The sequence below is a fragment of the Pterocles gutturalis genome, unplaced genomic scaffold (assembly GCF_000699245.1).
Source record: "Pterocles gutturalis isolate BGI_N339 unplaced genomic scaffold, ASM69924v1 scaffold18681, whole genome shotgun sequence".
Taxonomy (NCBI): domain Eukaryota; kingdom Metazoa; phylum Chordata; class Aves; order Pterocliformes; family Pteroclidae; genus Pterocles; species Pterocles gutturalis.
In genome coordinates this window covers 21,061-32,714 of record NW_010103430.1, presented here as the reverse complement: position 1 = coordinate 32,714, position 11,654 = coordinate 21,061, and the positions used below count along the sequence as shown (strand labels likewise).

The 11,654-nt window shown below is 41.9% G+C and overlaps 1 protein-coding gene across 1 annotated transcript in view; it reads right to left on the bottom strand.

Annotated features, from left to right (window-relative positions):
* MYH11 (myosin, heavy chain 11, smooth muscle) overlaps window positions 1-11,654 on the bottom strand; it is a 61,376-nt gene that overhangs the window by 40,009 nt on the left and 9,713 nt on the right. Inside the window, 2 exon segments of the mRNA XM_010086722.1 lie at window positions 2,367-2,394; window positions 9,748-9,904. Coding sequence (XP_010085024.1) covers window positions 2,367-2,394; window positions 9,748-9,904 — 185 coding nt within the window.

Genomic DNA, 11,654 nt, shown 5'->3' with positions numbered 1-11,654 from the left:
TGAATTCCCATAAGATAAATAGCAAAAAGTTATTTGTGGGAGATGGGTAGCAGTAAGGAGAAGAATGCAAGAGTCTGCACTGCAGCATCACTAAACATAACTGAGTTTTTGGCAGCATCCACAACTACTTGTATATGAATCATTACAGCTACATTTTTATAATTTAGGTACCAATCCTTGGAAAATTTGAGTCTGCAGCTATTTAAAAAAAAGATCCCAGCTGATCAATGCCATGAAGTCTTCATTTATTGTTACATATTTTAGGCAAAAAGATAATTTCTTAGGATTTTTAGCCATTCTATAAAATAATGCAAATTGCTTCCACTTGACAGCTGCCCAGCTGAAAGCCAAGTGAACTTTCTTCTTTTCTGTACAGCCAAATAAGGCGAACAAGGATGGTGAACCTTTGTGGTTAAAGTTGTGTACATTGGTTTTAGCTTGACTAATCTTTTTGGTTTAAAAGACATGCGTGAGGACTGTTTTAAACTATGGATCATGATGCCACAAAACATACAACAGCTATTCTAGACATCTCAATGAATCACTTACCATGGCTGTTTTCAAAATGAGAAAGATATTTAATTCTCTCTATTTTATGTATTACTGGTGTGAAACACCTTATGTTTCAGCTTAGCTGGCCAGATGAGAAAAAAAGTTATTTTCAATATATGGTAGCAATCAGAAGTGGATCCTTTAATGGATTTTCATTAACAAAAAGGCATAGATTTGCAAAAGAAAGTTCCTGTCTTAAAAAATCATAATATTCCAAAGTTAAAAGAAGATCTGAAGATTTCCTAATGGAAAAATAAACTAAAGTACAGGAATAGAAGGAGGAAATGCATATTGTAAATTAGTCTTCATTACCATGACATGTTTCCTCCTGGGAAGAATGTGATGGTCAATTTTTATTTGCAGCAATTTTAGATTTCTTTTTAGTATTAATGCATTTTTGACAGGTTCTTGATTGATATACTTGCATGTAATGAAATATTGTTACTACAGAGGGTAGAGCTATGCTAGCCCTGATGGTGCCAGATACAGTATATCATTTTTGCTTTTTCTTAGGTGATAATTTTTTCTGGTCAGCAGTAGCACTCACAAGTAATTGTATGCCTGGCGATCAGTAGCAGTGCTTTTTAAAAACTGTAGTGTAAATATGTATTCAGTCAGTCAGTAGCCACATTTTCACAGACAACCTAAAACAAGTTTGGTTTGGGACTATGTGTATTTGCAATACTTGACAGACTACAGCATCACTGCATGAACCTTCTATAAATAATATGCGTGCCATCTTCTGCAAATGATGATTAGTATTTGCAGAGAATCAAATCCTACCTTTGATCAGGAAAACTGGAAAGTGCAACAAACACAAAATTATGTAAAAAATGTCCTTGATGGCATTCAAGTAAATAAAACCAACCAGCTAGCAACAGAGGAATGGAGAAAGGGTTAAAACTGAAGGTCAAACAGGAAATCCCTGTCCAACAGTCTGAGTGGTTTGCAGAACAGGTAGGAATGATAACGAATGAGATTTTGTGAGGTAGCAAGTTGTGCACAGCCTATTGCAATAAAATCAGTGCCTGGCCCATGACACAGCAGCTGAACCCACCTCGCTGGTGCTGTCTGAGCCCTGGCAGGTCCAGACTCAAGGAGGATCCCTCCAGCAAGCCGGGACACAGAGGAAACAGCTTGAAACAGGGCTGGCTGAGCTGGTATTTCACTCTTGCCTAAACCAACGAGGTAGAGGCTGCAGACAGGTCCAGCCCGCGGGTGGTGCTGAGCCCTCTTAGCCAGCCAGCACCCCTGCCTCCAGCACAGGCTCCAGGGGCGCCCGCTGCCCCCAGGGAGGGACCCAGCCTCCCCCTTTCCTGCGGCACTGCATGCAAACAGCACAAAACAACAGCACCAGCATGGAAGATCACGCTTTTCTGCACTGACAACTGAATTAGGACGTTGTAGTGAGCCACCAGCAGCTACAACTGCAAAGCAGCTCAGTAAGTGTCCAGGATGCTCTGTGTTCCTCAGGGTTCACAGTTCCTCAGCTTGAACTCTAGGAACCTTTTAAAATCCCTTGTTTTCTCTACACACACAGTTCTACAGCCACACTCCTCAATTGTTCGTTGTAAACACTTAAATCTCTGAATTCAGAAAGTCAATTTGAAGAAATGTTTGGGCATTAAAGACTTCCTATGACACTGCTGCTGCTTTTTATTTTATCAACAGGTAAGTCTGCTGGAGTAGATTTTGGGCTGGAGTTCAAGCTTACTCAAGGTGAGGAGAATAGGTCTGTTCCATCAGAATTTGAATCAATTCTGAATAAATAAAGGCATTGTAATACTGATATATACTAAAATTTGTTCACTTACGTGCACAGGATAGACTGGTCTTCTCGATCTGTGAATAAAGAAAAAAAAATCCATTAACTAGGGAAAATGGCTGTCCTGACAGAAGCACTTATATTGGTAAGGATTTGCATTGAACAGCCTAGACCTTCCAAAATCTGGCAACCCATGATTAGTCAAAAGTCCTGGGTTCACATCTTATTTAATTTGCCCTTGCACTTAAATAACCATCTCTAATGGAAATATTTTGTACAAAAAATGAACAAAAGGTTAAGAGTTCAAAAAATATTTTTTGTAAATTCCATTAGAGATAGACTGTAATGAGGACAGCAAAAAGATCAGGCTCTCAATAAGAAGATTATAACTGAAAAATTCAAACCTGAAACTCAAGTTTTTACTATGAAGTATGGCTGGCAGCCCACTTGAGACAAAATCTGGACAGATAAGGCATCAGAAACGAAAATGTTTTAATCTAGTCATGCAAAGCGTTCAATTTTGAAAGCAGAGCAGTTCAAATACCTGAATAATGTGCTCTCTGTTTCATTTCAGACTGCGACACAACTTTTATCAAGAGGACAAGGAATTTCTTTGAGATGTCCTCCAAAGAACAAGATAAAACAAGGTGCTTCAAATATTTTACAAGAGTGTGTCAACAAGTACATAAGTATTCTTTTTACTACGAACAGGACCATCAAACACATTTTGGAGCAAGGTTGATGAAAAGGTGGCCAAAGCCTCCATTTCTACTGTGTGAGCCATGGAGGAGGTTTCTACGCAGCAGAGTCCTGTGCGCTGCAATGCTGCAGGAAGGTTGAGGGTTAGTTACATCCTCGCTCTGGAATCTGCTCTTGCAGCGTTCCTCTCTGCTGACGCTTTTGGAGTTTCTCTTTACCTTCACAACTTCTGCACAGGATTTTCTACCAAAAGGCTGATCTCAGGCTAGGATCTCTAGGCTGTGATGGACAATGAACAACCACTGAGGTTTCATAAAGTGCTCCACAATGCCAGACTATTTCGTAAAGCTCCGTTGAAGCAAGACTTCCAGAATAGCCTGTGGTAATGGGAGGTTCACAATTTGCCCTCTGTGTCAAGATGTGTGAATAGGATGTTTCTTGTCATCAGGTCTGAAGTAGAACAGTTTTTTTCACTGTGGGAATGGTCAAACATGGGGAGAGGTTTCCCAGAGAGGTGTGGTATCTCCACCCTTGGAGCTATTTGGAAGCAGACTTGAACATGGCTCTGAGCTACATGCCTGGGCGCTGGAGTTGGCCCTTTGTGAAGGCTGTCACAGGCTGCCTTCTACAGACTGCAGAAACATCTTCTGACTTGGGAAAATAAATTCCCAGGCAGGTCAAAGACATTTTTGAAAAGTGTGCATAGTTTACAAACCTGAGACTGGAGGCAGCTAGTTAAGGCAGAAGCAAGTGTTCCTGTTTGGTTTGGGATTATTTGCCAAGCGCAGAGCTAGCGTTAGCCCAGTGGAGCCTCTGGACAGAGGTTAAGGGTTGAACTCCTTCATCCTTTTATTCAGCGTGTGAGGTGACTTGCAGGGCTACCTACCTGATTGCTTGCCCCTATCACTGACCCTGTATGTAATAAATACCATGCGATAAACAAGCTTTCTGTACTGTGTAAAGATAATGGAGATAAATTCGACTGTTAAGCTTGCAAGTTGTAATTGCTGCCTGGACCTCAGCCAGTCTAGGAAAAGCAGTGGAGGACTCTGCTATGGCTTGGATTGATATTGAACAACTGTTCTGCTCCCAGCTCCTCAACAGCTATAACATTAACTGTTTTATTGATCACTTACAGGGCAAATGGTGACACTTAACTGCTTTAATGGGTAAATTGGTGCAAAATGACTCATTACATTTCTATTGGAGATACTTGTCAGCAATCAGCACAGCAGGACTCTTCCACATAAACATTTGGGAGGAGAGGAGCTGTGAGCCATGTTTATTTTTCACTGCAGGATATGAGCTAGGCTTTAAGTGAAAAAAGTGAGAACATGGTAGAACTTTTGCTAAAAATACTGTGTTGTGTAAATAGAAACCATGGGCATGTATTGATATTGCATCACAAACCCATAAATACCATAAAGAAAATAAAAGTGACTTCTTGATACAGAGCTGCCAGTGGAATTTCTGAGCTCAGGGAACATTAGAAAAAGTGGGTAGATCTATCAGAAGAGAATGACTTGCATGAATAAAATCCTTAAACACAATTCCTGGTGCCTAAAAAGTGACAAAATATGTCTTCTAGCTTCCAATACATTTCTGGTTAATGCCTTTTCTACAAATTTGACACTACCAGAAGACTATCATATCCACCCCCTGTATGCCTATATTAGATGTTTTGGACATTTTTAAATTTTCTCCTCAATTTTTAATAGATCTACATTTACATTCTAAAACCCAGCAGCTTTCCTAAACATGCAGTTGATTTTATTTTCTGCAATCTGCTTAGGTTTTTCACCAGACACCTCCAGATTGCTCACAAGAATCATATGTCCCTCTGTTCTTGATAGACCAGCTAACTCTGCTTAATCACAAACAAAATCAAATGGTTTATCACAATGAAGCAGCAAGTTGGCAGCATTACCATAAAAGGAAAAAAACAGACTGAAACCGTGTTCCAACACTCGCTTACTGCTTCTTTACATTTGTTAATAACTACACTGCCTAAAGGGGACGTTTCTGTACAGTCCTGCTGGGGACACAGTAAACAGATGGCTTTTCACAGCAGCCTTCTTTCCAAAATCTTGGGAACTATGTTTCCCTCCCATACCTCCCAGTAACTACCAGGTTGTTTGTTTTTCCATGTTTAATTCAAGCTTGAATAAAAATGGCTTTGCAGAAAATAGATAACCTTCCTGAATCTGCAGAAAGCTGCAATATATCTCCTCCAAGATGATTTATTGCCAGAGCATTTAATAAATCCTAATCATCCACATGAAAACTTTGTATCTGTTACTACTGCTATATAACCTGATTTTTCACGTTTGTGTTGTTTATCACTTATTTGCTGTTTGCTGCGAGCAGGGAAGACGGCAGAAGGCAGCAGAATTACTCATCCTTGCTGGACCGGTGTCTCAGCCCAGCATCCCTAGCAGCTGGCAGCGCTGCAGACGGAAGTCATCCACCCACCGCCGGCTCCTCTTCCCTGGCCTGCACTGCCCTCTCCTTGCTGCTGCGCCCTACGTGTCCCTGCAGCCACACTGCACCAGGACAGAGTGACCCACCTTAGGAAGCAAGGGGTGGTTTACACCTGGAGCTGTTTTGTTTCAGGACTGCGAAGACTGGTGCTGGCAGTGCGAGAGTTGGAATGAGGGAGTCAAGCCTGGCAGCTGTGCCACTGGGGAGCTGCTTCACCCAAACACAGGAGAGAGAGAGGTAGGTGCAGGAGCACGGGGTGATTTTTTATTATTGCAGTCTCTAAGTGTAGTCTTAGTCAAGTAGTAGTTGTAAAGACAACCAGTAAGTCCCAGTTCAGTGTGGCAGCTCTTGGGGACAGATACACACAGATATTCTCTTAGTCTTTTCGATTAAAGAAAACTAGCATGTATAAAGTTTATTCTTGTTCTGGCTGGCAGTGAGCATCAGTGGCTGTGCCTGGGCATTAATCATGTTGTGTTAGTGACATGGCCATCAGCAGATTCAACAAGACATCCAGCAGCCCGATTTGAGCAGGAGACAGCATGACTGTGATTTGTAAAAGGGTTTTAGGTGCTCAGAACCACTTGAAACAAGTGGAAATTTTATCTCTGCCCAGCCAGCATCTCTGTTAATTCCCGTGTCCTGTGAGATGTCAGCTTTTCTGCTTCTCTGGAAGAAAGCCCAATTACCTGATCTCTGTTAACCGTAGCTAAGTGTTATTACCAGAACAACTTTGATGGGACTTACACATCATCCCTAATGAACACATTAACCAAGTAAGTCTCTAAAGCAGAGGAGGAGTGCAGCGTGCACAGCTCATGTTTTTTGCTGTAAGTTTGTGCCAACAGAGGAGAGGGTGAGAATGCGAAGGGCTGTGATTCCCAGATGATGAGCCTACGATAGGACTAGTGATCTCCAGACACTGAGGCTTGATCCTCTGAAAGATAAAGGTTCCTGGAGACATCTGAACAAGCTGATTGCTCTTGGCCAAGTGGCCCTGGTCATGAAGAACCAGAATGTAATTCTTCAGTCCCATGAACCTAAGATATATTTTACTTTGGCAAGAAGAAACTATGCAAGTTTCCCAGATAAGGAGCAATACTGAAATTTCACAAGAAAAACATCCAGTGCCCTGATCTGTGTTTATGGGTAAGAATTTTTGTTTATATTCCATTTGCAAATATGCTTACAAGAAGCTATGAAGCTCTCTATGCCTATATGGGTTGTGTGCACACACACACACAATCACGTTGACACTCACTTTCACCACTCCAATTTCAGTACAATTTGGCTGAATAACTATAGAGTTATTTTGAGGTTGGGTTTAATTTTATGCACAAAACATGAGTACGTTTTTACAAACAAAAGCACAGCTTTAAAGCCAGCTGGAGCCCTCTTCAGAGATGGAGAGACTCCCCAACAGCATGTGCAAGTAAATAAGAAAGTAAAGCGTGGGTGTTCTGGGTGTGTGACGCAAGCTCTTGCGGGACTGCTCCCTGGCTGCCGTGCCAGCTGTGCATGGTTAGGATGGGAGGTAGTGGAAGAGCATTCTCTTAAAGGTTCAACTGATGATCTAGTCCCTCCTCTTTTCTTTCTGCTTGCTCTCCTGCTCCTCTGTGCTGTCAAGAAGAATTCCTTGCAAAGGGGGCACATGAATAACGAGGAGTAAAGCTTCCCCAGGAGCTGGTGGTGCCAGGAAATTATTAAAGTGAATAGAAAAAAACATGCACTCTTGCTGCTTCCTCCCCCAGCACCCATGCTGGGAGTTACAGCTGAGCCCAGGCTGTTCTGGGTGCAGTTAATGACCACAACGAAGGGCAAACCAGCTCCAGGGGGTTCACCGCTGCTTGGGAGAGCATGTGAGGAAGGACAGGAGACAGAAGTTAAAGAGGTGCTTATGCTGCTGGGATCAGGCTGATCTGTGCTTGATACTAGTTTCATGTTAAGCAGAAAAGTCATATACTGCAAGGTCCAAACAATTCTCCTGTTTCAGCATAGGCTGTAGTATAATGGTTTTTCCTGCAGATACTCTGTAGTCCTTTCCTGGCTATTTTTCTCATACCATTTTGAGGGACAATAGCAGTATTGTGTGCAGCTGAGTAACAGAACACTGCTAATGACCTCCAGGAGCCAAGAGCTTCTTGCAGAGCTCCCCTGCAAGCCTTAGTGCTCAGATAAAGGATCAGAGGAGAGAAGACTGCTCTGACTCCAGGGTCTGCTCAGAGCTCTGGATGGTGCTGGGTGCAGAGCACAGAGTTCAAGAGACTGCCTGTAAAACAGATACGTGACTGTGGCTTAGTGGGATGAGCTTATGCCAAGTAAGTTTCTTACAACTGTGGTTACATCAGAAATGATATTTACTGAATCATGTTAGTCTAAAAGCACCTCCTCCTTCAGTCCTAAACATATTTGCCATGCCTGTCTTCATGAGTAACTGCTGTTACAGTAAGGAGGAAGGTCTGTTTTCAGGATGCCTTTTATTGTTGCTTTATTGATCCTCCTCCTCTGCTGTGCTGTAGCTCTGCCTTCTGGGATGCACTCAGATAAAGGAACTGAAATAGCTCCAGAAAATAAATGTCATACAAGCCATAGGAAGAAAAAAGGTTGATATTGTAAAGTAGATACCTAGTGCTCTGGGTTTGGAGTTGAATTAACTGTATTTTGAACACTTCTATATCTGAAAATGTAAGATTATGAAGTTAGGAATGTAAATTATAATTAGGGAATCAAATAAGTAAATAATCTTTGGGAGTTTAATCTTCAGAAGTTCTAAGGATTTTGTTATTTGGATTTTTGTGTCAGCATTACAGTTAGCACATATGAGTACTCAGAACTTTTTTTGGGGGAAGGAGCTGTTTTGATGCCTTTGGTATCAATCACCATTGGTGTGTGTGTGTGATGTATATACAGTGCTTGTACTAAAATGATAGGGATTTGATTGGTATTTGCAGTCAATAGAAGTCTGCCTGGGGCTGGGCGGTTCAGACTGCCCAGAAGCCTATCACATGTAAGATGGTCTTTTTTTCCATTGTGGGGAAGGGCTTTGTCTAGTCCCTGTCTTGGTTTAGAAAATAGCAATTAACTATGATATGCCAAACTGACTAATTGTAACTTCTAGTAAACTCATCAGGTTGGTATTTCAAGTAGGAAAAGTACAGGAGTATTGCAATCCTTGTGATTACAGCGTGCTATATGCCTGGAGAAATGCTGTGTAGTTTCATTTATGTGGTCGGATGAAGTGGTTTTGAATGGATTAATTTCTCAGTAGCAATCACTGTTCTGTGTATGTGTGTAATTATTACAAAGAAATCAATACTGGGTACTAATCTAGCTGCTAAACTGAAATCTCTAGATGCTGTTTATTGTTTTCCCTGGTCAGATCTAAACCCCATAAGCCCTAAACCCTTAAATACTTAAGCTCCAAACCAGAAGCCCTAACCATTGGAGCTGAGCCCGTGAACCTTGCAGAACCATTGTTACTGGCCGGAATTTCTGCAGGATCAGGCCCCTAATGGGGGCATTTAAATTGCAAAGCAGTTTGCAGAGTTGTGGTTTCCTGGAGCACCCAAGGTTGTGCATTGCAGCCAGTCACGTCCGTGTAGTCTGTCAGCGTTACAGCCTCATACATTCATTACTATAGTGTTTTCATCCCTAAATTTGATTTCTCCCTAGAGCAAAAACCGCTTAGTCTGTCAGTGACTGCAGAAGGAGGAGCACTGGGAATTTCCAAGGTTTTGTTTGCACCATTTGGGGCCTGACTGCTTTCCCATTGCTGTTGCTTGCTGTTATTGTTAGAAAACAGAGCACATCTCAAGTGAGGGCTCCAAAGCATTAGACTGTAATGAAAGTAGCCCCAAAACAATATTTGAATTTGCTTTGCTAGGGGAGAGAGAGAGAGCAACAACAGACCCAGCAGTGCTCGCAGCTAACTTTGGAATAGGCTCCACTGGTGGAGAGGGAGCATTTTCCATGCCCGTATTTGCCAAAAGTATTTGCTTGACTTTGAAACCTTCCCACATGGCTCAACACAGATGGGTAAAAGGATTGTTTTTCCTTTTTCAGTCACAGTGTTTGTGGACTGCCATTCCTGCCAAAGAATTCCTCTGAAACTTCTAGAAAGCCCGTGTCACCCTCTGTAACAGATCCTTTCTGGCTGTGCTTCTTGCAGGAGCACACATGGAGAGATAAGGTGTTTTCTCCCATGTCATTGTGCAGTGATTTCTGAGAACTGCCGCATTAAACTCGCCTACCTTGCAGCATGCTCCTGTAGGCTGTGTCCGCGATAGCGTAGATGTGGGGCGGCATCTCGTGCCTCTTCTTTCCCTTGTACATGTCGATAATCTTCTCTGAATAGATGGGCAGCTGTTTGTATGGATTTATCACCACGCAGAAGAGACCTGAATAAGTCTGCAAGGAAATTCAAACAGAAATTGGAATTAATTAATGTGCCGTGTCTAGTCTGGGAAACACAGGCATCAGCTGCATTGAACTAACAGGATTTTAGCAAATAACACTCTTCTATTCTGCCCAGTGTAACAAATGAAGCAGCGATTTCTGAATGTCCATGTATGGATGGCTTCCAAGTGCACAAATAATTATTTCTGATAAGCAAACTGCTAGAAAGTATGTGAATTTAGCAATCTGTAGAAACACCATGCTTTGATCTGATGTTAGAGCTTCTTGACTTCAATTATTTTCAGTACATAGTGAATCACCCTTATCTGTGGTGATGTAACAACTGTAATACTTCATAATATTTCCTTATATGTGTATTTTCATACCAGAGTATGTGGTCTGCTCAGGCAGGTGTCAAATTTTGTAAACTGAAATCCTAGGTGAGAAGCTTGGATTGATGTTAGAAGGCGGCTTTTTAGAAAAGATCATGTGAACACCATATAACAATAATGATTGATGAGAGTCCTTGGAAAAAAAAAATTACTCAAGTTCCAAATAGTTGTCTTAACAGAATAGGCATGCCTTCACTACATGGCTGTTTTGGTAAGAAATTTAAGGAAAAATGTGGTTTCTGTTTACAGTTTAATTAAGGTAATAATATAAAAATATATACATAAACAAGAACATTGGCTGCCAGCTTGATAGCTCTTCATCCAGGTTTTGTTAGGTTTTTAAAATTTTCCTTTATTTTGGAAAGCTCCCGCTATTGAACTGGGAGCAGAAATAATAGCATATGATAATAGATGGTGAGCCATATATAACGAACAGTTACTAAAAGTAAGCAGTTTGTAAGGGTTTCTGTTTTAAAAAAAAAAATATTAAAAATTTAAATAAAAAATTACAAACCTATGAGATTATAGTTGCAGGGGTATTGGGATATTTAAGCTGGCCTATGGCTGTTAGTTTTAAAACCATGCTAGTGTAAAAAAAAAAATCTGAAATAATAAAATTATGCTCTTTCTAACTTAGGCCTAAGTGGGTTTGGGTTTGTTTTTGGTTTTTTTTTATTGCCATGCTGTGTGAATGCTGCTGCTGTGCCTTAACCTCAGGGCTGTGTGCAGGGATGGCTCGGGCTGCCTCGGTTCCGCTGTAGGAAGCACGGCAGTGCAGGACTGTAAAACAGCATCGGGAAGGCTTGGCTCTGGGCACAGGGATTTCCCTTTCCTGACCATAATAGGGAATGGCACAACACAGCCTCGGCACAGCCTGAGCGCTTTATATGGTATTCAGCAAACAGGGTGAGAGCGTCCACCAGCCTCCAGCGGCGAGGAGCGGGTTGGGTGCTCCAAGCGGGGCAGGAGAACTTTTGGGGTGCTCTGGGGGGTGATGAGGACCTCTCCTCCCAGTTCAGGTGGTGACTGTGCCTCCATGTCTTAGGTCAGGTAACAAGAAAGTCAAGCTCAAGATCTTTGCCAGTTCTCAGAAGCTCAAGACCTTTGCCAGTTCTCAGTATCCCCAAGCTAAGACCCTTGGTGTGGAAGGTAGAGGATTACTGTGCCCGGTTTCCATTGACGCTGGAGTTCAGAACGGAGCTGTGCTGATTGTGTCAAAATGAACTTCAGTGCTGCAGGGACAATACGCTTGAGAAGTGGCAGTTCTTTATCCCAGAATGACTACCAGGGCCCCTAAGGAAAGGCTAGCAAGGCCTTTCTTTTCAGTAGAAATGGATTTACTGTATGCACACAACTAATCATTCCCAAGA